Raw genomic sequence first — 25,049 nt, forward strand, 5'->3', positions numbered from 1 at the left:
GTGATGTCTATGCGTTCCAGACTTCAGGCTGTAATTGACTGCAAAGGATTTGCAACCAAGTATTAAAAAGTGAAAGTTTGATTTATGATTATTATTCTGTCCCATTACTTTTGGTCCCTTAATAAGTGGGAGGCACATATGCAAACTGTTGTAATTCCTACACCGTTCACCTGATTTGGATGTAAATACCCTCAAATTAAAGCTGACAGTCTGCAGTTAAAGCACATCTTGTTTGTTTCATTTCAAATCCATTGCGGTGGTGTATAGAGCCAAAAATGTTAGCATTTTGTCGATGTCCCAATATTTATGGACCTGACTGTACATATATACTGCTCCGAAAAATGAAAGGAACACTTTGAAAACCCATCAGATCTCAATGGGGAAAAATCTCCTGCTGGATCTCTATACTGACATAGACGGGGTAATGTGTGAGGAAGGTAAGGATGCTCCATCGTTTGATGGAAATGAAAATGATCGACCTACAGAGGACTGAATTCAAAGACACCCCGAAAATCAAAGTGAAAAAATGATGCAGCAGGCGAGTCCATTTTACTGAAATGTCATTGCAGCAACTCAGAATGGCCTTCAGTAGTCTGTATGGCCCCCCACGTGCTTGTATGCATGCCTGACAACATCAGGCCATGTTCCTAATGAGATGACGGATGGTGTCCTGGGGGATTTCCTCCCAGATCTGGACCAGGACATTACTGAGCTCCTGGACAGTCTGAGGTGCAACCTGGCGGCGTCAGATCAACCGAAACATGACATCCCAGAGGTGTTCTATTGGATTTAGGTCAAGCGAGCGTGGGGGCCATTCAGTGGTATCAATTCCTTTATCCTCCAGGAACTGCCTGCATACTCTCACCACATGTGGCCGGGCATTGTCGTGCACCAGGAGGAACCCAGGACCCACTGCACCAGCGTAGGGTCTGACAATGGGTCCAAGGATTTCATCCCGATACCTAATGGCAGTCAGGGTGCCATTGTCTACCCTGTAGAGGTCTGTGCGTCCCTCCATGGATATGCCTCCCCAGACCATCACTGACCCACCACCAAAATGGTCATGGTGAACCATGTTACAGGCAGCATAACGTTCTCTAAGGCTTCTCCAGACCCTTTCACATCTGTCACATGTGCTCAGGGGGAACCTGCTCTCATCTGTGAAAAGCACAGGGTGCCAGTGGTGGACCTGCCAATTCTGGTGTTCAATGGCAAATGCCAATCGAGCTCTATGGTGCCGGGCAGTGAGCACAGGGCCCACTAGAGGACGTCGGGCCCTCAGGACACCCTCATGAAGTCTGTTTCTAATTGTTTGGTCAGAGACATTCACACCAGTGGCCTTCTGGAGGTCATTTTTTAGGGCTCTGGCAGGGCTCATCCTGTTCCTCCTTGCACAAAGGAGCAGAAACCGGTCCTGCTGATGGGTTAAGGACCTTCTACGACCCTGTCCAGCTCTCCTAGAGTAAGTTCCTGTCTCCTGGAATCTCCTCCATGCTCTTGAGACTGTGCTGGGAGACAGAAAACCTTCTGGCAATGGCACGTATTGATGTGCCATCCTGGAGGAGTTGGACTGCCTATGCAAAGTCTGTAGGGTCCAGGTATGGCCTCATGCTACCAGTACTGACACTGACCCTAGCCAAATGCAAAACTACTGAAAAACAGTCAGAAAAAATGAGTAGGGAAAAAATGTCAGTGGCCTCCACCTGTAAAACCATTCCTGTTTTGGGGGTCATCTCATTGTTGCCCATCTAGTGCGCCTGTTGTTAATTTCATTAACACCAAAGCAACTGAAACTGATTAACAACCCCCTCTGCTACTTACCTGACCAGATAATATCCCAGGAGTTTCATTGACTTGATGTAACACTCTAAATAAAAAGTGTTCCTTTAATTTTTTTGAGCAGTGTACTTTACGTCCCTCCCACTAGCCCTATGCATTACATAGCAGCAGGGCAGTGGTCCCTGTACTATGCTGCCAGATTAACACATACAACCGGTGCCGCTGTGTTGTGTTGAGAACACGCTCAACCCACACCACCATCACGGTGACTGCGCTGTCACTCACAGCTCTCATCTAGCATTGATCGGCGATCACATTATCAGGAGCCCATCCTACTGGCCTCAGACGTTAAGATCCCCTTAAACGCCCAGCTCCTGGTGAGAAAAAAAATGGGTCAAAATGTGAATTATGCAAGGAACCTGCACCCTTGCTACAGGTCTTGCCTGAAAATGTGCACTAATACTGATGTGGTTTCCATGATTTGTTGCCAGAAACAGGTGTCTACTAGGACCTCTCCACCCAATCCCAACTAAGGTGGAGTCAGGCCCCCTCCCACAGTGTCCTAGGTGCTCCCCATGATTGTGGTACAGCTCCTATGGAGGAACAGGACAGTGCTCATACCTGTCTGTATCACTTGTTGAGAATTACAATTCTAGGATAACAGTAACTACAAAAGTCAGTGATTTTGGCTGGAGAGGGGTGCACTCTTTTGCAAGAGTAAAAATAACCAAGTTTTAGCTGACCAGAAATCTGTGGAAGTGGAATGTAACAAACAATGACTTCAAAACTGTGAGCTCCAAAAAAATGAACACACAAACTCAACCCAACATCTCACGTACAAGTTAACGGCTGAGCAACACGACTGAGCGTCTTCATTTGTAACATGCCGGAAAAGAGTCAGTGTTTGGTTATGCTCCAAGTGGTGTAACGTTCTCAATCTCCCTTATGGGCCCATTTATGTCTCATTAACGTTGATCGGCTTGAATACCGCTTGCCGCATTTGTGACACTTGTGGCGTTTTTTCTGAGCATGCGTTTTCTCGTGTTTGACCAGCTCGCACTTCTTGTCAAACCGCCGATCACACTTGTCGCACTCGAAGGTCTTTCCTTCTTTGTGCCGCCTCTCGTGGACGAGGTAGCTGCTCTTATGGCCGAATCTGGCCCCGCACTCTTGGCACACGAAAGGCTTCTCTCCAGTGTGGGCTCGCTGATGGATAATGAACTGAGATTTATAGTCGTACTGGATGCCGCAGATGGGGCACGGGTAGCGTTTGACGGCGTGATTTACGGCTTTGTGCCTTATCAGGTCCTCCTTAGACATCAGACGTTCCCCACATGCATCACAGTCATACTGCACCTCTTCCTCCGCAGGAGCCAGATTGCTCGTTTCAGGCTCAGATTCTCCTTGGACTCCATTCTCAGTAGTTCTGGGATGATTCGGGTTGTCGTTTTCATCCTCCTCTGCAGAGTCCAAGGAATCGCACCCTGGCTTCCATTCTGGTGAGCTTTTCCTCTTTGGGGAGTCTTCAACCTCTTCCTCCTCCACCTCGCTGAAGTATTCTTCTTCTGTAGGAGAACAACACAATGACAATGAAACGTCCAATAAAGCAGATTTAGACTAAGGGCTCATGCCCACAGGAAGTGAAAAACGCGGCTATTAGAGGCATTTGCCGTTTTTTTATTCTTCCTCTATCTGCCCCTCTATGTTAGTCTATGGGGGTTATTTACTAAAACTGGAGCATGCAAAATCTAGTGCAGCTCTGCCTAGAAGCCAATCAGCATCCAGGTTTTATTGCCAAAGCTTAACTGAACAAGCTGACGTTAGAAGCCGATTGGCTACCATGCACAGCTGTAATAGATTCTGAGTGCTCCAGTTTTAGTAAGTAACACTCCAGAGTGATTCACTGTCACGGTTTACACATCCATTCACTTTTTCACTAAGAGTGAACACGTGTGTTTTACAGTGTATTTAGTTTTACACAGTGTATCTTTATGCATTTATTTAATAAGGATAATGCACTATGTAAATGTTCTTTTTTTCTTGAGGTTGCATTGGTCGTGAAAGCCATTTGGGAGGCTCAGACACTTGGACTATTTTTGGAATCACCATTTATGACTATAATTTTTGAGGACAGAAGTGTGTGATTTTTTGCATATTCTACTTGATTTTGGACATTATTATTTTGGACAATTTTTTTATGTATAATTTTGTACTTTTTGTTTTTACATTGTGGGAGATGTTTGTTTAAGTGGCATATTAATTTTTATAGATATAGATACACTTTCAAGGGGGAAGGTGAGACTTTATGTTATAGGGTATATATATGTAATTTTTGGGGTGTTACCGTAATTATTGATATTTAACCCTCTATATGTCCATGCACATGCATTTAGAGGCAGAAATACACTGTTCAGGAGAGGAGTGTCCATTCCAATTGCGAGATAATATTAATATTCTGGCCAATGGAATCACTCAACACCCAAACGCCTGACACATCTAAACACATGTACCTACCGCGGCTTTCAATATGTGTATTTTAAGCTGATTTTTTTTCCAGGTGTCCAGGGGAGGAAAAAAAACATCCTGTGTGCATGAGGCCAACATTTAACAGATGTAACTTGCCAAGTAAAAAAAAGAATCACTTAAAACTGGAGCACTCAGAATCTGGTGTAGCTATGCATGGCAGCCAATCAGCTTCTAACTTCAGTTTGTTCAATGAAGCTTTGACAATAAAACCTGGAAGCTGATTGGTTTCTATGCAGAGCTACACCAGATTTTGCATTCTCCAGTTTTAGTAAATAGCCTTCACTGTGTCCATTGAATAAAAGAAAAACTAAACCCCCAATTGACTCAGAGGAGACCACAAAAAAAAAAAATCATAAAGCTGCTAAAATTTACTTAAATGGGTAATAAAATCCTTCCTGACCTTGAAGTCTCTTTCAGTCAGGTGATAAGGCATACCGCCTTCTGAAAAGCCATGGTGGGTGGCTTTTCACAGGGAGCGATATAGATATTTCTACCAGGCGGTCAAAATGTGCTATTGCCTTTTTTTTTTTCTTCTTACATTGTGGGCCACACCGCAACTGTGAGCCAAGGGTTTGGCTTGAGGTGTGGTGCAGCCTCTTTGATCTCAATGGGCATGTTTGATAGGCAGTGCCACCTGTCAAACTCTACAGTCTACGCTACAAATGCCACAGCCTCAAAGCAAAGCATTGCAGCGATGGCATTTGTACATCCCTGTCAAGCTAAAATGTTAGAATCCCAGTGGGCGGTAGACCCGTGGCTCAGCTGCCTCATGTTCATCACCCCTCCGGCCTCCACTCACTCTGATGGGAATACATTAGACCTTGTTTTCTCCCAACTTTGCAGTCCCTACAACCTCACAAACGCCCCCATTCCTCTCTCTGATCATATTCTCAACACCTTCCGTGTCCTCATCTTCAAACACCAATCCCTCCAAGCGGCAAACAATTACCCGAAGAAACCTTCACAACTTGAACCCGGCTCCTTTCTATTCTGCAACTGACCAACTCTATGACAGAATCTCTCCCCTGTCCTGCCCTGACCTGGCCACTGCTGTCTGTAACAGTTCACTTTCATCCGCATTAGACTCACTTGTTCCTCTAACAACACGAAGTATTAGGCCCCGACCGTTACAACCGTGGCAGACTGACCACACCAGAAATCTTAAACAACATAGTCATGCGCTGGAGCGATTGTGGCGTAAAACCAAATCTCACCAAGCATTCACCCTATATAAATCTGCTTTCTTAACATACAATTCCTCCCTTCATGCTGCCAAACAAGCCTACTTTGTCACTCTTATTACTACCTTGTCATCCAGTCCTTGTCGTCTCTTCTCTACTTTTAACTCTCTACTTTCTCCACCTCCACCCAGTACCTCACTCACTGCTCACGAGATTGCACATCATTTCAAAAACAAGACTGAAGCAATTCGTAGGGGCATCACCACTGCACAGACATTCATCCCATTTAGCATACCTTATACTAAACCTCCCTCAACACTTTCCGCTTTTGACCTCGCTACTACCGAAGAGGTCACTAAGGTTTTCTCAGAAGCCTGTGTGGAGAATGCGTTCAGATGCATGACATTAGCACTGAGACGGCTCTGGGTTACAGAGTGATGATCAGGAGCCAGTGGATAGAGATCCTTATATGCACTGCACAGAGAAGCACAGAGACCCAGTGATGACATTTGAAGTAAGGTATGTGATGAAAACGGATTGAAAAGTAGAAATGTCATTAGCATGTTTATGAAGGGTGGGGGTAAGAATCAGGAAAGGCAAAATAAAGGCAGATTAAACCTCAACCTCAAAAGAAGTATGTTTTTTTTTTTTTTTTTAACTCATACTTACCTAGGTGGATGCAGATTCGATCCGAAGCTGCATCTGTCTCCCGCTGGCGCTAAGGGTGAGAACTGAGACATCAGATGCCATTGATCGCTCAGTTCTCCCTGCCACTCTAAACAGAGAGCAGTGACAGTCACTGCTGTCGGATCTACCCCCAGAGCTCACTGGAGCACTGGGCTGTGGAAGGGGCAGGAGTGGCTGGCTCAACTCTCAGTAGATCACTGAAAGGCTAAGCCAGGTGCCAGTCCAGGCTCCTGGGTGGATCCCAGCCATATGTTCAGGATCTTTCCCCAGTCTGGAGAGGCTCTGTGAGGTCAGCTGGCAGCAGATTTAAACCGGGTCACAGGAGTGCAGAAGGAACGGCACTCTGGCGATCCACAGGAGAAGTACAGCCAGACAAGCTTTGGCTGTGCTTCTCCTTTAAACAAAAGTGATAGTGAAAACTGTGTACTTCCTGATAGGATTACCCTGGAACATGAATGATGTATAAATGTTAATTAGATAAGAGTCGCCCAGGTGGGGCAGTCAGCATTACCTGAATCCCAGTGTTCCCGGACCTGCCAGGTGCGTTTTACTGGACCGTTATCTGCCACCATTTCTGCGTATTCCTGCCTATGTTTCTCTATGTAGCTCCATTCATCCAGAGTGAAGAAGACCGCCACATTCCCGCACTTCACCGGTACCTGGAGCAAAAGACAGAGGCCAATCAGGGCTCAGCTTTCATTCTGATGTAATGAAATGTTGATCTGGACTGGTTGTTGGGGGTCACTTTTCTACAGCAGCTTTCTTTTCCTGTATGACTAATCAAAGTTGGAAATGGAGAAGCTCATTTTCTCTGGTCATGCGAGTGCCCCCTCTCTGACTTCATCCCACTCAGTGCAGGTTCAGCGACCTTTTATTGTACATAAAGACATAGGGTCCCACCCACATTTAGCGCCAGTTGCGCCACCACTTACTAATATTTAGCCCGGGTTCACACTGAATATGACTTTGTAATCATGCAACTTCACTTGAAGTCGCACGATTTCAAAGTCGTATGTCGGTGCAACTTCAGGTGCGACTTGTAAGACATCTGTTCGATCTTCATGCACGGGTGTCAATGCAAGTCGCACCAGAAATCGGCAAAAGTAGGGCAGGAAATACTGGTGCGACGAAGTCAGAGTCGCACCCATTATAAACGCTTCCATTGCAGATCATAAGTCGCATCAGTGTGAATGGTGTCTTTAATGTCTGATTGGAGTTCAGATTTATTAACTGTTACCCTTTTGTGATATCTGAATTCTCTTTTGGAGTAGTCTAGACATATCTTTGAGCCCACAGCACAATATATTTTAAATTTCATTTATTTCAGCAAATGAAAAACATCCTGCCTCTGAAGAATTCCAGATATGGATATTTTATACAAAGTTCCATTGATCAAGCTTGGACCAATATACCTATGTACAGGGGCGGACTGACAACTCATGGGGCCCCTGGGCAATAGGGGATCATGGGGCCCCTGTGTCCTTGCCCAAACTCAAAAAAGCCTATGAAAAAGGTACCTGGGGCATCTCATGGGGCCCCCTACTGACCCCCTGCCCTTGGGCAGTGCCCGAGTTTCTAAATGGTCAGTCCGCCCCTTCCTATGTATATACCATCTAAAAATGTAAGTATCACCCCTATTTAGTGAATACAAGCGGCACATACACCTCACAGCGTTATCATCAAAACGTATGTCTAGTATGTCTTTGTGACCAGCATAGGGACCCCTATGAGTAAGTCAGGATATGACGAAACGCGTCAGGGCATGACGGTGCGGCAGACCAGAAGTGACGTAGATCCGTAACCGGAAGTGATGTGACGGTCTTCTGTCCGACAGTTCCGGAGGTGGTGAGAGCACCATGCAGTATCTGCTGGTTACAAAGACATACTATTTGGGCTTGTTGTTTAACATTGTAAGTGCATTACTTGGAGTAAATAAATCTTATCTATTTTGGGTAATATACTATTGGAGCGGATTCTTTGTTCTTCTCTTTTCATGTTATGGTAGATTGGAGTTTTGAATTATCTTGGCAATCAATCATTGAGTGGGCTGTTCTTGGAGGAACCTCCTGGTCTATTAGTGGATATCCTCTTGAGTATGCTTTAACAAAGGCAATATCTGGTGAGTGCACACCTGAGTGGGGGTGCACGGTGGGCACAAGGTTTTCCATACCTTAAAGTTTTTCGCCACATGAAGTTATTTCATCACTGGATTTTAATTTCTTCTTTATTATTTTTCATCACCGGACTTTTTAAATTTATTTTATTTATTATATATAATTTCTATGTCACGGGACTTTGTTTGAGATATCACATTATGTGTTACATTTATTAATTTTTATTTTTGTATTTTTTTCTTTTTTGTTACAGATAATGGTGAAGATAATGAATGATATATAATGTATGAGTGATAATTGGAGATTTAACACTAATGTTTTGATAATAACACTGTGAGGTGTATGTGCCGTTTGTATTCACTAAACAGGGGTGATACTTACATTTTTAGATCTTTAAAACAGGGTATAGTGGCACCAGTAAGTTTTCAAAAAATTTTTGTTTTCTTGGATGTTAATTTTTTGCATCAGGCGCGATATAGTGACATTTGGATACGTTTTTCAAGGTGGTCACTTATAGAGTATATGTATATATCATACCTGGTGATGGCACTGGAAGCTCCACTTGTTTCCAGGTTGCATGCGGAGCGGCTGCCCTGCTGCATACTGAACAGAATACAGGAGGTCAGCAGCTCAGCAAGAGCAACATTCAGAGAAAGCTTTGCATTTTCTGAATGAAAGCAAAATATTCTCTGATTGGACAAGGTGGAGAGGTGGGGCGATGACACCCTGGGGTTTATTTACTAAAGCTGGAGAGTCCAAAATCAGACTCCCTTCTGCATAGAAACCAATCAGCTTCCAGGTTTCATTGCCAAAGCTTCATTGAACAAGCTGAGGTTAGAAGCTGATTGGTTTCTATGCAGAAGGGAGTCTGATTTTGGACTCTCCAGCTTTAGTAAATAAACCCCCCTGTGTTTAGAATTCAGCAAGGCAGCTAATCAGCACAGGACCTAGAAGCAAGGGACAATCACTAAAATATCGATGCCTATCTCAGTGATTTCCAGCTTCCAGTGGCATCAGGCAGGTATAATATATACATAGTTACATTGGTCCAAGCTGGTGTGGACATGCCCTTTAAGCCTGCAATGTGCTGACTGGATATTGAAGGAGCCTGCTGTATCTCTGGGATAGGGAGCCTCAGTCTACTCTTCACCAGGTGACCCACCTCTCCTGTCAACTCGTGGATTCCCTTGTGGATGGAGTCCTTCTTCACAATTACCCACTCCTGTAAAAAAAAAAAATTAATTAAACAAAAGAAATGTCAAAAAGTTACAAAAGTGCGAGTGACCAAACCCGTTAGATAAAGAGTTGTTGCAGGATTTTGGAGGGTCATATACTTAGTATTCTTTACGTGAAGTCCATGCTTGCTCAGTAATGTCAACGGAATACATTACCTCCTACAGATTACACTACTCTCCCTGACAATGCCTTCATCTGCTTTTCTCTCCATAAGGACAGCGCCATATTTGTCGTTGAGAATTATTATTGAGTCAACATCTACAGTACTTCCTGGACTGAAATATAAATCCTGGTGCCTGTGCAGTTCATAACTGTGTTCACAAATGTCTGCCACAGATCAGCCCCTGCTGCAGCCTCTCATCTTGTGACTTGCTATAAAGTTGAAGCGGAACTCCACCCAAAAGGGGAAGTTCCACTTTAAGGACTGCTCCCCCGCTTCCCATTAAGGATTGGCACCTTTGGGGAGCGAGTACCCGAATTTGACAGGTACCTGCTCTCACTTCCAGTCCGATCGCCTAGGCGATTGGAAGCAAAAGGTGTCCTCCCTCCCTGTAGTGTTTTGGGACACGTGACAGATCCCAGAAGCCTACAGGACCATTCACGAAGCCCAGTGCTTCTCGCGCATGCGCAGTGGGTACCCGGCTGTGAAGACACAAGCTATCACAGCCGGGTGCCCGCACTGAAGATGCCGGCCTCCTGGAATACAGGACAGCCGCTGAAACAACCTGCAGGGGACACACCGCGGAACCGAGAAACAGGTAAGTGGCTGGTTTTTAAAAGTCAGCAGCTACAGTTTTTGTAGCTGCTGACTTTTATTTTTTGATAGGTTGAGTGGAACTCCGCTTTAAAGTGTAGCAGTCTAATCAGTGGGGGCCAGAGACTGAGGAAATACTTCCTCTTGACTGCAGCAGACTGATGACATCATCTCAGCCTAGATAAAGTCACTACCTTGAGCTCAAGGACAGCTTTTAAGAACAGAAGGTGTAGCTTTTTGAAAAAAAAAAATGTGTATACTGTTGCTGTGTATTGTGACGTGTCATAATAAATGTATACATGGAAACTTGTAAAGGTTCTCTTATAGTCCACTTTATAAATGTAGCTCATTTCAGTGAAAATGAGCCCTTAGTATGGGAAATGCATAATGGCAGCAACTCCTCTTTTTTTCCCCTCCTGTAATTAGTTTCTCTGGCAGTGCTTTCGAAATCTTAGTCAGGATCATAACACAAAATCTCCAGCATCATTGAGGTGCAACAAGTAGGGACACAACAGGCAGGCGTATTATTATATTATTATACAGGATTTATGGCGCCAACAGTTTGCTCAGCGCTTTACAATATAACAGGAGACAATACAGCAACAATACAAGAGGGATAGGAGGGCCCTGATCCTCGGAGCTTACAATCTAGGAGGGAGTCTTACGTCTACGTCTTACTAATGTATAGTACCTAGGCAAGTATAAGTCTGCGGACCAATGACCATCAGACCTATGCGAGCTTGTTGGACATCCCATTCCAAAACAATGCCCAATAATATGGAGTTGCTCCCCTTTGTGGCTTTAACAGTCTCCACTCCTCTGGGAAGGCATCCCTGCCAGAGGGAAAGATGTCTGTGGGAATTTGAGTCCGTTTGTGAGGTCAGGTACTGGATGAGAAGACCTGGATCACAATTCCAAGGCTAACCAAAGGTGTTAAGTAGGGTTGAGGTCAGGGCTCTGTGCAGGCCACTTGACTTCCTCCACACCCAACTCATCCAACTATGCCTTAAAGTTGGAGTAAACTCCCTTGGTTGATTTTTACCTGTAGGTCACCTATAAAGGCTCACCTAAAGGTACAGTAAATATCTCCTAAATGTGCACTGCTCAAGAGATATGTACTTTAGAAGCATCCAGTGACATCACCGACACATGCGCTCTGAAGGAACGGCATACCCGTGCCGTTCCTTCAGAGTCCTCTGCCACAAACAATGATTCCTGCGCGACATCATCGCGGCTCGGCCATTCATACCGCCAAAGCCTACAAACACGGAAGGAAGACCAAGTGAAGATGGAAGCACCTACAGCAGTGACAGCGTGCTATTAGAGGGCTTGATTTTCAGGTAAGTCTGTCATAATGTGCTAGTATGTGATGAATGGGCCCAGAGCCCTTGTTTTTTGTTGCGGTTTACTAATGCTTTAATGGAGCTAGTTTGAGCACAGAGGGGGCAGTCATGTTGGGCCATCCCCAGACTGTTATCACAAGGTTGGAAGAACACAATTGTCTACAATGTCTTTATATGCTGTAGTAGTAACAGGACCCTTCACTGAAAACTCCTGAACTCTGTCATTTGGTGGGGTGTCCACATACTATGGACCATATAATGAAGCAGAGGAGACAGAGGAACATTCTATATAAGAAGACACCAAGTGAGTCCAGCAGCTACACTTCCTTTACAAGGAATATCCATTCTATAGTACAGTGTTTCTCAACCTTTTTTCAGTCAAGGCATCCTTTAAAAATATGGACAGTCCCAGGGCACCCTTTAAAATGATGGACATTCGACACTGCGGACAAGAGGGCACTATGCTCCACATATGGTGGAAATGTCCTGTGGTTCATACAGTCATGGCCGAAATTGTTGGCACCCTTGATATTTCTCCAGGAAATCATGTATTTCTCACGAAACGTATTGCATTAACACATGTTTTGCTATACACATGTTTATTCCCTTTGTGTGTATTGGGACAAAACAAAAAAAGGGAGGAAAGAAAGCAAATTCGACATAATGTCCCACAAACCTCCAAAAATGGGCTGGACAAAAGTATTGGCACCCTTTCACAACTGCGGATAAATAAGAATGTTACAAGCATGTGATGCTCCTGTAAACTCACCTGGGGCAAGTAACAGGTGTGGGCAATATAGAAATCACACCTGAAAGCAGATAAAAAGGAGAGACGTTCACTTAACCTTTGCATTGTGTGTCTGTCTGTGCCACACTAAGCATGGACAACAGAAAGAGGAGACGAGAACTGTCTGAGGACCTGAGAACCAAAATTGTGGCAAAATATCAACAATCTCAAGGTTACAAGTCCATCTCCAGAGAACTAGATTTGCCTTTGTCCACAGTGCGCAACATTATCAAGAAGTTTGCAACCCATGGCACTGTAGCTAATCTCCCTGGTCGTGGACGGATGAGGAAAATTGATGAAAGATTGCAACGCAGAATAGTCCGGATGGTGGATAAGCAGCCCCAAACATGTTCCAAAGACATTCAAGCTGTCCTGCAGGCTCAGGGAGCATCAGTGTCAGCGCGAACTATCCGTCGACATTTAAATGAAATGAAACGCTATGGCAGGAGACCCAGGAGGACCCCACTGCTGACACAGAGACATAAAAAAGCAAGACTACAGTTTGCCAAAATGTACTTGAGTAAGCCAAAAGCCTTCTGGGAAAACGTCTTGTGGACAGATGAGACCAAGATAGAGCTTTTCGGTAAAGCACATCATTCTACTGTTTACCGAAAACGGAATGAGGCCTACAAAGAACAAAACACAGTACCTACGGTAAAATATGGTGGAGGTTCAATGATGTTTTGGGGTTGTTTTGCTGCCTCTGGCACTGGGTGCCTTGACTGTGTGCAAGGCATCATGAAATCTGAGGATTACCAAAGGATTTTGGGTCGCACTGTAGGGCCCAGTGTCAGAAAGCTGGGTTTGCGTCCAAGATCCTGGGTCTTCCAGCAGGACAATGACCCCAAACATACGTCAAAAAGCACTCAGAAATGGATGGCAAAGAAGCGCTGGAGAGTTCTGAAGTGGCCAGCAATGAGCCCAGATCTAAATCCCATTGAACACCTGTGGAGAGATCTTAAAATTGCTGTTGGGAAAAGGTGTCCTTCCAATAAGAGAGACCTGGAGCTGTTTGCAAAGGAAGAGTGGTCCAAAATTCCGGGTGAGAGGTGTCAGAAGCTTATTGATGGTTATAGGAAGCGACTGATTTCAGTTATGTTTTCCAAAGGGTGTGCAACCAAATATTAAGTTAAGGGTGCCAATACTTTTGTCCAGCCCATTTTTGGGGTTTTGTGTGACATTATGTCATATTTGCTTTTCTGCCTCTGTTTTATATTTGTTCCAATACATACAAAGGGAATAAACATGTGTATAGCAAAACATGTGTTAATGCAATACCTTTTTTGTGTGAAATACTTGATTTTCAGGAAAAATATCAAGGGTGCCAACAATTTCGGCCATGACTGTAGATTTTGGATCCGAATATTTAATTTCATTTATTCGGTAACGGGAATTAATATTCATAATCACCAGAAGTAGCTTTATTTCATCTGTTGCCCACTGATATTCCCAAGAAATCAGTTAAATTAATTCTTTATCTTTTGTTGGTGGCTCGAATTACTATAGCTAGACATTGGAGACAGTCAACAATTCCGCTAGACTTGGTCAAACAGAAACTTAATTGGATTAATGCTAAACTCACTAGTATCATTAACAATACTTCTAAATTTCAGTATACATGGCAACCATGGATTAGGTATATCTCTATTATTTAATGGACTTATGGCTGGCCCGCTTTCTTTTTTTCCCTCTTTCTTTTCTCTTTTTTTTCTTCTTTTCCGATCTATTCTTTATCCTCTTCTTTGATTCTTTTTGTTTATTTCTTTCGGTCTCTTTATTTTTGCTAGTTGGTTCTATGATACTGCCAGTGCCTACTAACTGATGGAATATTTGCGACCCTATTGGGTTTTTGTTTTATTGTTTACAACATCATTATTATTATTATTATTATTATACAGGATTTATATATTATTATTATTATACAGTATTTATTGTGCCAACAGTTTGCTCAGCGCTTTATAATATAACGGGAGACAATACAGCAACAATACAGTTCAATACAAGAGGGTTAGGAGGGCCCTGATCCTGGGAGCTTACAATCTAGGACAACATCATTGGTTGATGTATTCTTATGTGCCTATATATTCCATGAATCTTATTGTTTGCCACAACTCACCATGTAGGTGTTTTCTATTTTTTACAGATTTCCAATAAAAATATTGAAATATAAAATAATGGACAGTCTTGAGGCACCCATTCTACAATGTGAAAAACTATTTTAATAGTTTTGTATAACACAGCAACATCCACACCTGTAGGACACTCAACGATGGAGGTGATTTATTCTTCCAAAGAAAATACACTTTTGCACACTGGTAATGACTAGTATTCCAATGTTTCTCCTCTCCCTCAGTTTTTCTCCATCACTAAGCTAATGTGACCCCAGCACTGATGGAGAGGGGCGGGGGAGGGTCAAACTAGGATGCTGTGCAGGCAGCCGACATCCTCCTTATCAACTGATGATGTCATTGGTTGTCAGGATGCTGGCAGCTAGAAGGTCATAATGGTGCACAATGAAAACCTGTGGTGTTGTCTAACGAAATGGCAGGCTTGTCCACCCGCTGGCTTGTAGACAAGTTTTGGCCAATTTTTAGACATTGTGCCAAGACACCCCTGAAGAAACCTCAAGGCACCCTGTTTGAGAATGGCTGCTATAATACACAGGAGGCTATAATGTATCTTCCGAGGGTTCAGAACACAACAAAGTCACTGAAGGTCTGGTACTGACATCACCATCTAGGGAGCACTATCTGGGTTATTTCTTCTTTTACTCCAGCATCAGTTATTTTGTGCAGCATCAATAAACCTTTCTAGGATAATTTATACGTACCCACAGTGAAAGGAGAAGCAGCAGATGAGGTCACCTCTCTACTATCTTCTCCTATTGTACTGCAACACAGCCGATTGTGCAGCTTCAGCCTCCCATTCTCTGAGTTCTGTGTACTGGAACCACAAAGACTGATACCAGGAACCACAAAGACTGATCAAATTCATACTTACACTGTTTGGCGGTGGCTGCACCTACCTGCTGAGAACCGCAGGAGGAACTGCTCATCAGCTATCATTACTGTTAGTATAATTTATGTGCGACCCAAGATAATTTCTCTTCTTCGAAACTGGCCCAAGAAGGTCAAAAGAATCGGGAGGCAGGGGGTTAGGGCTGAATTCGACTTTCACAGGAATACCTGAGATCTGCACGTAACTTATGTGACCAGGGGCGGACTGACCATTTGGAAACTTGGGCATTGCCCGAGGGCCCGGGGTCAGTAGGGGGCCCCATGAGATGCCCCTGGTACCTTTTTCATAGGCTTTTTTGAGTTTGGACAAGGACACAGGGGCCTCATGATCTCCTATTGCCCGGGGGCCCTATGAGTTGTCTGTGTGCCCCTGTATGTGACTGATTCACTTAAAAAAACAAACACTGGAGCTGGCTCAGCATGTTGGAAACGGTCATCGTGGCCTCACCTCCCCAGTGATCAGTGTGATAATCTCCAGGGTTTGATTTAAAATCCGCTCCATCTTCAGCTCTTTCTTCCTCCGATTCCTCCACAAGACGCTGGTCACATATTGAAGGATGGCCAACTGTAGGGGAAGAGGGCAGGTCAGAGGTGAGACAAGAGGGAGGCTGGGAAACACCAGAAAATATTCACCGAATGTTTAGAGAGAGAGAGTCAAAGAAAATTGTGATCATTCGGCCTCAATCACACGGGTGTAATAAAGTGAGCACCCATGTGAAGGCTGTGTTTACTCTCATGGGGATGCACAGGTGATCCATGACATTTGTGTACAGAGTTGCATGATTGCGCAATTGCAAGGTAAAGTAGTGCAGTGCAAAAAAAAGCAAAAAATAGCCTGATCAAGCAGGAGGTAAAATCTTCCAGAGCTGAAGTGGTTAAAGCAATAGAAGCAAGCTGCACTGCTAGCTGTGTGGGCCTTGTCACTGTGTGAAATGGCTTTGTTTACCAACAAAGTCATGTGACTGCCATGTGAGCACTGCTTAACCACCTCCCGTCCGGCCGTTGTATATAAACGGCCGGACGGTGGCACTGCAGGGTCGGGTGGCCGTCTATATACGGCCTCCCCGCACCCTGCTTGTGCGCGCTCCCTGGAAGCGCGCAGCACCGCGATCCGGTGACCGCTGTGTCCTCCGGACACAGTGAAACACCGATCATCGGACGGGACCTCTGTACAAGGTCCCGATCATGTGATCACTGATTGGCCAATCAGTGATCACATGCAAAGTAGTAAGCAAGATGTCACTTCTGACATCATTGCTTACTATGTGTGAAATCTGTGAATGATCACAGAGGTCACATGGTACAAGGCTATTCACAAAAGCCTTGTACCATGTGACAAGCTGTGACCAATCACAGCTCACTCAGTACTTCTCAATGAGTGCAAGAATGCAGACAGAGAGGAGGAGAAATGATTGCTTTTACAGCCTTTATGGATGTAAAAGCAATCAGTGTAAAAAAAAAAAAAAAATCTTCATCACCCCCCACAAGTAGTACAGTGTCACCATGGTGACACTACTGCTAGGGTGACAGTATGTAAAAAAAAATAATAATAATATAAAAAAATAAAATAAAAATGTAAAACAAAATGTTTAAAAATTATAATTTTTGCTTATAAACTAATTTGGATTTTTTTTTTTTTACTAAAAAGATAACGGAATAAATTTTGGCTAAGATTTATGATGAAATATTATTTATTTGCAAAATTTTATAAAAAAAACACTTTTTTTCAAAATTTTTGGACATTTCATTTACCGTATTTGCCGGCATATAAGACGACTGGGCGTATAAGACGACTGTTAAAATATAGGGTTTGAGCTATACTCACCGTATAAGACTACCCCTCTTCCAACGCACACCAAATAAAAATGAAAAAACATCAGATTTGATTTCAATATGGTATGGTATTTCAGTATGGTATTCCAATGATGGGGTGCTATTCCTCCCACTGACACCAATGATGGGGCATGATTCCTCCCACTGATACCAATGATGAGGCACTACTCCTCCCACTGACACTAATGGTGCCCCATCATTAGTGTCAGTGGGAGGAATAGTGCCCCATCATTAGTGTCAGTGGGAGGAATAGTGCCCCATCATTGGTGTCAGTGGGAGGAATAGTGTCCCATCATTAGTGTCAGTGGGAGGAATAGTGTCCCATCATTAGTGTCAGTGGGAGGAATAGTGCCCCATCATTGGTATGAGTGGGAGGAATAGTGCCTCATCATTTGTATCAGTGGGAGGAATAGTGCCTCATCATTTGTATCAGTGGGAGGAATAGCACCCCATCATTGGTATCAGTGGGAGGAATAGTGCCCCATCATTAGTCAGTGGGAGGAATAGTGCCCCATTATTGGTGTCAGTGGGGAGGAGGAATAGTGCCCCATCGTTGGTGTCAGTGGGGAGGAGGAATAGTGCCCCATGGTTGGTGTCAGTGGGGGGGAGGAATAGTGCCCCATCGTTGGTGTCAGTGGGGAGGAATAGTGCCCCATGGTTGGTGTCAGTGGGGGAGGAATAGTGCCCCATGGTTGGTGTCAGTGGGGGAGGAATAGTGCCCCATCATTGGTGTCAGTGGGGAGAAAAGTGCCCCATCATTGGTGTCAGTGGGGAGAAAAGTGCCCCATCGTTGGTGTCAGTGGGGGAGGAATAGTGCCCCATCGTTGGTGTCAGTGGGGGAGGAATAGTGCCCCATCGTTGGTGTCAGTGGGGGAGGAATAGTGCCCCATCGTTGGTGTCAGTGGGGGAGGAATAGTGCCCCATCATTGGTGTCAGTGGGGAGAATAGTGCCCCATCATTGGTGTCAGTGTGGAGGAGGAATAGTGCCCCATCGTTAGTGTCAGTGGGGGAGAGGAGCGGCTGCTCCTTCTTTCAGTTCGGCAGCTTGATTTTCGCGGGGCCGTTCGGCTCCGCCTCCTCGGCGGTGATTGGTCGCCTGTGTGCGCTGGCGCCCAATCACCGGTGAGGAGGCGGAGCCGAGCGGCCGCGCGACCATCGAGTGGCCGAACTGAAAGAAGGAGCAGCCGCGCTTCCTGGACCGGATCATCGTGGGACCGGAGCCAGATAAGGTACAGCAGCCCCTCTGCCCACCCCTGTACTTAGTGTCCGTTGGAGGACACCGCCCCTGGAAAAAGTGCCGCCCTGACACACCGGCTCGCCGTATACCGGCGTATAAGACGACCCCCGACTTTTCAGAAGATTTTCAGGGGTTGAAAAGTCGTCTTATACGCCGGCAAATACGGTACATAGCAAAAAAAATACAAATCCCAGTGGTGAATAAATACCACCAAAATAAAGCTTTATCTGTCTCAAAAAAATGGTAAAAAATTAATTTGGGTACAGTGTTGCATGACCGCGCAATTGTCATTCAAAGTGTGATAGCGCTAAAAGCTGAAAATTGCCCTGGTCAGGAAGGGGGTAAAAGTGTCCGGTCTGGAAGTGGTTAAGGATCTGCAATTCTGTACAGGCAGTCTTGTGATCCAGGCACCCCTGGACAGTGACTCAACATTAACAGCCTTGTATTTAGCCATCTGCTAAGAGATCAATTATAAAGGCCAAATAATACAAAATCAAGCACAGGAAGAAGACGTAAGGTAGCTTACATACCAATTCCCCCTCTGAGTCCATCTCTTGGTAGCAGCTCTCAATGCCATTCCTCAGCGCAGAACGATCGATGGCCCTTCGTACTTTGTAGTAATGATCATGGAGAACCTTCCAGGCTGGCCCGCTGGTCTCATACTCTGGCCATTGTACAGATTTGTCTTCCTTCTGGACCGTCGACAACAAGCTGTCGGGGCAACCAGAGACATAGACATCTTTCTCCCCAAATAAGGCGTTCGGTAACTTGGTGAGACTTACAACATCCTGTATATTTGGGAAATTGTCTGTGCTCATCACATTTTCAACATGGCTCTCTTCTTTTGCCACCTCAACCTTAGGGACAGGGGTATCTACAATATTTTTCTGTCCAACGTTGGCTCCACCATTGGTCAAGTCATTGACGGACCATGGGTTTAATTTTGATACGGCTAGGTCATTGTTGGCCCACAGGGGGTTGGCCATATTGACTTGAAGAAAAGGCAGAATAGGTGTTTGGAGGGGCTGCATATTCCAACACAATGGAGGGACGGCACTCTCCACGCTCATATCTTGCTTCTCCATCTCTGGGACGCTCCCATAAGTTGAGATTTCTTTATTCGATGGTGATTTTGGAGGTTTGGCAGCCTCCACTTTGACAGCCGTCTTCTCCTTCTTTGAAAACATCATCGGACCAATGGCACTCTCCACTTTAATAGCCATCTTCTCCGGGAAAATCTCCTCATGAATGGCACTCTCTATCTTAATTGCCAGCTTCTGTTTATCCGGAAAAATCATTGGACAAAAGGAACTTTCTACTTTCGCCGGCTTACCTAGGAAGATGGTTGGCACAGCATCCTCCAACAGTATTTTCTGGGATCCCACAAAGCGGTAGCACTCAATGCCAAAGTGCGCTGAGCAGATGCGGATCACGCCAGCCTTCCCCTCCAAGACTCCTTGAGCAAAGGCGTCCACATCACCAAAGTTCTGATTGATCTGCTGCAGCCACTTCTTGATGGTGGCAAGGTTCTTGGGGAACATGTGGAAGGTGACCCCCGGGGTGCTGTTCTTCCTCCCAGAGTAATGTGGGCATCCTTGCACAATGCACCTTGGCATCTCTTTGGCCTGTGGGAGTAGAATAACATTGGTTACTAAAAAGAGTGTACACCTCTGAAAAAATCTAAAACATCACTTAAAGCGGTATTAAACCCAAAAACAAAAACTTTATATATTTCAGCTTACCAGTTCTTAGATGTGATAGCTGCATTAGTTTTCATTTTGTTAGACTTTTTTTCTTTTATTTTCACCTGGTGATCCTGTTAATAAGTCTGTTATTTTTAAATTTTTTTAAACTTCCTTTAACCACTTGAATATTGTCATTACTGAGCACCATCTCTCTGGAGATGTCATGTCAAAGACGCACGATTACAGATCAGACCAGGAGTTTTTAAACAAAGGACCAGTTTACTGTTAGGGGGGGCAGACTGTGGCCATTGTGGGAGTAGAAAATGCTGGGTGGTCAGTGGGACTAAAATAATTACAGAGCGCCTGTAGTCAGTAGGGGGAGGAATAGTGCCCTGTCATTGGTATAAATGGGAGGAGTAGTGTCCCATCTTTGGTGTCAGTGGGAGGAATAGTGCCCATCGTTGGTGTCAGTGGGAGATATAATGCCCCATCATTGGTATCAGTGGGAGAAATAGTGCCCCATCGTTGGTGTCAGTGGGAGAAATAGTGCCTCATCATTGGTATCAGTGGGAGGAATAGTGCCCCATCATTGGTATCAGTGGGAGGAATAGTGCCCCATCGTTGGTGTCAGTGGGAAAAATAGTGTCCCATCATTGGTGTCAATGGGAGGAATAGTGCCCCATCATTGGTGTCAGTGGGAGGAATAGTGCCCTTTCTTTGGTGTCAGTGGGAGGAATAGTGCCTGTCTTTGGTGTCAGTGGGAGGAATAGTGCCTGTCTTTGGTGTCAGTGGGAGGAATAGTGCCTGTCTTTGGTGTCAGTGGGAGGAATAGTGCCTGTCTTTGGTGTCAGTGGGAGGAATAGTGCCTGTCTTTGGTGTCAGTGGGAGGAATAGTGCCTGTCTTTGGTGTCAGTGGGAGGAATAGTTCCTTTCTTTGGTGTCAGTGGGAGGAATAGTGCCTGTCTTTGGTGTCAGTGGGAGGAATAGTTCCTTTCTTTGGTGTCAGTGGGAGGAATAGTGCCCGTCTTTGGTGTCAGTGGGAAGAATAGTGCCCGTCTTTGGTGTCAGTGGGAGGAATAGTGCCCGTCTTTGGTGTCAGTGGGAGGAATAGTGCCCGTCTTTGGTGTCAGTGGGAGGAATAGTGCCTTTCTTTGGAGTCAGTGGGAGGAATAGTGCCTGTCTTTGGTGTCAGTGGGAGGAATAGTGCCTGTCTTTGGTGTCAGTGGGAGGAATAGTGCCTGTCTTTGGAGTCAGTGAGAGGAATAGTGCCTGTCTTTGGAGTCAGTGGGAGGAATAGTGCCTGTCTTTGGAGTCAGTGGGAGGAATAGTGCCTGTCTTTGGTGTCAGTGGGAGGAATAGTGCCTGTCTTTGGTGTCAGTGGGAGGAATAGTGCCTGTCTTTGGAGTCAGTGGGAGGAATAGTGCCTGTCTTTGGTGTCAGTGGGAGGAATAGTGCCTGTCTTTGGTGTCAGTGGGAGGAATAGTGCCTGTCTTTGGTGTCAGTGGGAGGAATAGTTCCTTTCTTTGGTGTCAGTGGGAGGAATAGTTCCTTTCTTTGGTGTCAGTGGGAGGAATAGTTCCTTTCTTTGGTGTCAGTGGGAGGAATAGTTCCTTTCTTTGGTGTCAGTGGGAGGAATAGTTCCTTTCTTTGGTGTCAGTGGGAGGAATAGTTCCTTTCTTTGGTGTCAGTGGGAGGAATAGTGCCTGTCTTTGGAGTCAGTGGGAGGAATAGTGCCTGTCTTTGGTGTCAGTGGGAGGAATAGTGCCTGTCTTTGGTGTCAGTGGGAGGAATAGTGCCTGTCTTTGGAGTCAGTGGGAGGAATAGTGCCTGTCTTTGGTGTCAGTGGGAGGAATAGTGCCTGTCTTTGGTGTCAGTGGGAGGAATAGTGCCTGTCTTTGGTGTCAGTGGGAGGAATAGTGCCTGTCATTGGTGTCAGTGGGAGGAATAGTGCCTTTCTTTGGTGTCAGTGGGAGGAATAGTGCCTTTCTTTGGTGTCAGTGGGAGGAATAGTGCCTGTCTTTGGTGTCAGTGGGAGGAATAGTTCCTTTCTTTGGTGTCAGTGGGAGGAATAGTGCCCGCCTTTGGTGTCAGTGGGAGGAATAGTGCCCTTCTTTGGTGTCAGTGGGAAGAATAGTGCCCGTCTTTGGTGTCAGTGGGAAGAATAGTGCCCGTCTTTGGTGTCAGTGGGAGGAATAGTGCCCGTCTTTGGTGTCAGTGGGAGGAATAGTGCCCGTCTTTGGTGTCAGTGGGAGGAATAGTGCCCGTCTTTGGTGTCAGTGGGAGGAATAGTGCCCGTCTTTGGTGTCAGTGGGAGGAATAGTGCCTGTCATTGGTGTCAGTGGGAGGAATAGTGCCTTTCTTTGGTGTCAGTGGGAGGAATAGTGCCTTTCTTTGGTGTCAGTGGGAGGAATAGTGCCTGTCTTTGGAGTCAGTGGGAGGAATAGTGCCTGTCTTTGGTGTCAGTGGGAGGAATAGTTCCTTTCTTTGGTGTCAGTGGGAGGAATAGTGCCCGCCTTTGGTGTCAGTGGGAGGAATAGTGCCCTTCTTTGGTGTCAGTGGGAAGAATAGTGCCCGTCTTTGGTGTCAGTGGGAAGAATAGTGCCCGTCTTTGGTGTCAGTGGGAGGAATAGTGCCCGTCTTTGGTGTCAGTGGGAGGAATAGTGCCCGTCTTTGGTGTCAGTGGGAGGAATAGTGCCCGTCTTTGGAGTCAGTGGGAGGAATAGTGCCCGTCTTTGGAGTCAGTGGGAGGAATAGTGCCCGTCTTTGGTGTCAGTGGGAGGAATAGTGCCTTTCTTTGGTGTCAGTGGGAGGAATAGTTCCTTTCTTTGGTGTCAGTGGGAGGAATAGTTCCTTTCTTTGGTGTCAGTGGGAGGAATAGTTCCTTTCTTTGGTGTCAGTGGGAGGAATAGTTCCTTTCTTTGGTGTCAGTGGGAGGAATAGTGCCTGTCTTTGGAGTCAGTGGGAGGAATAGTGCCTGTCTTTGGTGTCAGTGGGAGGAATAGTGCCTGTCTTTGGTGTCAGTGGGAGGAATAGTGCCTGTCATTGGTGTCAGTGGGAGGAATAGTGCCTTTCTTTGGTGTCAGTGGGAGGAATAGTGCCTTTCTTTGGAGTCAGTGGGAGGAATAGTGCCTGTCTTTGGAGTCAGTGGGAGGAATAGTGCCTGTCTTTGGAGTCAGTGGGGGACATAGTGCCTGTCTTTGGTGTCAGTGGGAGGAATAGTTCCTTTCTTTGGTGTCAGTGGGAGGAATAGTGCCCGCCTTTGGTGTCAGTGGGAGGAATAGTGCCCTTCTTTGGTGTCAGTGGGAAGAATAGTGCCCGTCTTTGGTGTCAGTGGGAGGAATAGTGCCCGTCTTTGGTGTCAGTGGGAGGAATAGTGCCCGTCTTTGGTGTCAGTGGGAGGAATAGTGCCCGTCTTTGGAGTCAGTGGGAGGAAAAGTGCCCGTTTTTGGAGTCAGTGGGAGGAATAGTGCCTGTCTTTGGTGTCAGTGGGAGGAATAGTTCCTTTCTTTGGTGTCAGTGGGAGGAATAGTGCCCTTTCTTTGGTGTCAGTGGGAGGAATAGTGCTCGTCTTTGGTGTCAGTGGGAGAAATAGTGCCCCAAAGGCCAGATAAAGGCAAGCAAAAGGCCACAATTTGGAGACTCCTGGATCAGACCAATGAGAAGCCTTGAGATGGCAGCACTGACACAGATGTGGGAGGAACATGCGCAGTGACATCACAGTGAATAGGCAGTGGGTAACCCATTGTATTTTATTATCAGGTATGATCTGGAGGTGTGATGTCATAGACCTGTGATCAGCCTCCCCCATCACAGTGCATCCATCAGCTCTGCAAATCTCTGGCAGCATGAAGTGATGGCGAATAGGCAGCGGATCACAAGGCGTATACCATCTTTATAATGTGTGTGATGTCAGCACTGCCAAGGCGCACTGTGAGGTCATCCTCTCATTGCGTCCATCGGCCATGGATATCTCTTGCGGCGTGAGGTCACGGCGAATAGTCGGCAGATCACATGGCGCATATTATCAGGTACGACGTGGAGGTGTGACACCATAGACCTGCAGTCAGCACTGCCATGGAGGAGCCCAGCACATCTACAAAGACCTAGGGATCATACAGGGCTACAATGTATCATGATCTCCATGTGACGTCACGACACAGACTGCACTGACAACACAACACATACCTCACCCAGCAGCGCCCAGAGGGAAGACACAACTTTGTGGGGAAAGCTGGAGGCCGATTGGCTGCTTTCCTCTGACGTCACCACACCGTTCTCCTGGTTCAGTTCCTTCCCGAGCACGGAGATCAGAGACGTCACACCGAGGGCCAATCAGCGCTCGGCGATGCTGGGCCCGCCCCCTGTCACGTCCGTCAGCATGGCTAGAGCAGAGTGTGGGGGGCGGGGCTCCGGGCAATGCAGGTCGCCATCTTGTGTGAAGAAATGTGGAGCCTGGGGGCTCTGGAGGAGGGGGGCGGATGAGGCACGGGGTGCCTCCGGGCTCGGATTCTGCAGGGAGTTCGGGATATCAGTCTGCTAGTCTGTCTGTCACCTATGATCTCCACACTCACAGTGAGGCAGTGCAGGCCGCCATCTTGGGTGATCCAGTGTGCAGCCCATGTACTTCTCACTAAGTGGAGCTTTACTTAAAGGGGAACGTTGGTTATGACATCTGTCAGAGTATAGGCAGCCGTCTTCACAGCAGAGTCCTCCTGAATTAGTGTGGGGATTTATCTGCGTTCAATGGTTGCCTGAGCGTCCTGGATAACCCTCCTCCGTGTTTCGGATAACACCCCTCTCTATGTACTCTGTAACACCCCTCCTCTGTGCCTTGGATAACACCCCTCCTCCGTGTCCCAGATAACACCCC

At 45.9% G+C, this 25,049-nt stretch overlaps 1 protein-coding gene across 1 annotated transcript; it reads right to left on the minus strand.

Annotated features, from left to right (window-relative positions):
* Positions 1–261: 261 nt before the first annotated feature.
* Positions 262–24,941, minus strand: LOC149452235 (uncharacterized). Its single transcript, XM_089689612.1, has 6 exons — positions 24,365–24,941; positions 19,025–20,119; positions 15,873–15,989; positions 9,450–9,509; positions 6,685–6,832; positions 262–3,344 (listed from the first exon to the last, which is right to left on the minus strand). Exons 2-6 carry the CDS (start codon positions 20,108–20,110, stop codon positions 2,713–2,715), a joined length of 2,043 nt encoding a protein of 680 aa, XP_089545738.1. The 5' UTR covers positions 20,111–20,119; positions 24,365–24,941; the 3' UTR covers positions 262–2,712.
* Positions 24,942–25,049: the final 108 nt, after the last annotated feature.

Source organism: Staurois parvus, unplaced genomic scaffold, assembly GCF_062004578.1.
Source record: "Staurois parvus isolate SC_StPar_1 unplaced genomic scaffold, SC_StPar_1.0 ptg000487l, whole genome shotgun sequence".
In the NCBI taxonomy this organism is placed as follows: Eukaryota; Metazoa; Chordata; class Amphibia; order Anura; family Ranidae; genus Staurois; species Staurois parvus.